Here is a 1,332-nt window from a genome sequence, read left to right as displayed (position 1 = left end):
GCTCTCTCTCTCTCTCTCTCTCGCTCTCTCTCTCTCTGTCTCTCTTTCTCTCCCTTCCTTTCTCTCTCTAATATTATTTGGTCTTGGAAGTGGGGTTGTATGTTTCGTATATTGTGTGGTTGTCTGCAATAAAACTTTCTCACAACAACCTACCTTTCAAAAACTCAAATAAACCAAAGACTTTTATAATTACACGTTCTTGTAAAATATTTTTTTCCAGCAGCTTCCAGCAGCTCACAAGGATCTGCGTGGCAAAACACGTACTCCCTGTCCGACATGTCCTGGGAGATTCCACTCTCTTTGCTGCTCATCTCGGTGAAATGGTGGGAGAACTTCTGCGACAACGTAAGTACCAAAACCATAATGAATTGTTATTGTAATTTTAAATGTCATTGTAATTATCATTGTAATTATCATTGTAATTATCATTGTAATTATCATTGTAATTATCATTGTAATTATAGATGTTCCACACCCCAACCGACACATTCGAGATCAATACGGTGGCAGACTGCCAACCTGGGCTCACAGAGGGATACAATGTATGTGTCCCAGCAGAAAGATGGAGATACATTTGTTCTCGATTTTTCATTCCCCATTCCCTTCAGACTTGTATACTTCTTTAAAGCAAACGTTCATTTTCAACTTACCCACGGCATAGAGTTGAGATTTCCACCATCTTCTTTGTGCTTTTTTTTTTCTGTACAACAAACTCAAGGTAACAGTAACTTCAACTCGCCTCTCCTTCTACAAGCCTGACTATCATCCAAGAAATATTCCTCCACGCACTCCAACAGCACAGCTTACCTAAATTTATGACACTGTCTGACATGGAATCCGATTCACTGTCTCCAGGACTTGCGAATTGGCTGCCTGTATGTGCCTATCAAACAATTCAAGGATGCCCTCCATCGATGCAGAACCAAATGCTACATCTTGGTCAGTTTATGCAAGATTGGCGTCATCTTTGGTCTGGCATTCCTCTTGGTACCCGACCTGGCACACTTTCAGGATGCTTTTGGTGACGTCATCAACAGACCACCTACCCGCCAAGTGAGTTCAGGATGTCAGTATGAGTGTGTGCGTATGTACATGGATGTTTATATGTGTGTGTTTGGGGTGCGTGTTTGGGTGCTGAAACTTGTGAGGCTGTGGAGATATGTGTGCGTATTCGTGGATATGTGTATGTGAGTATGAGTGTTAACCTTTAGTATGAAAAGATATCAACCGTTTGAGGATATTGTAAGGTATGTGTATGTTTGTGTGTGTGTGTGAGAGAGAGAGAGAGAGAGAGAGAGAGAGAGAGAGAGAGAGAGAGGGGGAGAGAGAGAT

The 1,332-nt window shown here is 41.8% G+C and overlaps 1 protein-coding gene across 1 annotated transcript in view; it reads left to right on the top strand.

Moving 5' to 3' along the window:
- LOC101864665 (chitin synthase chs-2) overlaps nt 1–1,332 on the top strand; it is a gene marked incomplete in the record, with an annotated part of 76,643 nt that overhangs the window by 50,433 nt on the left and 24,878 nt on the right. The window contains 2 exon segments of the mRNA XM_013085801.2: nt 221–345; nt 856–1,053. Coding sequence (XP_012941255.1) covers nt 221–345; nt 856–1,053 — 323 coding nt within the window.

This window comes from Aplysia californica, unplaced genomic scaffold (genome assembly GCF_000002075.1).
Source record: "Aplysia californica isolate F4 #8 unplaced genomic scaffold, AplCal3.0 scaffold00016, whole genome shotgun sequence".
NCBI classification, from domain to species: domain Eukaryota; kingdom Metazoa; phylum Mollusca; class Gastropoda; order Aplysiida; family Aplysiidae; genus Aplysia; species Aplysia californica.
The sequence above is the reverse complement of the archived record's forward strand: the minus strand, read 5'-3'. Positions and strand labels throughout refer to the sequence as shown.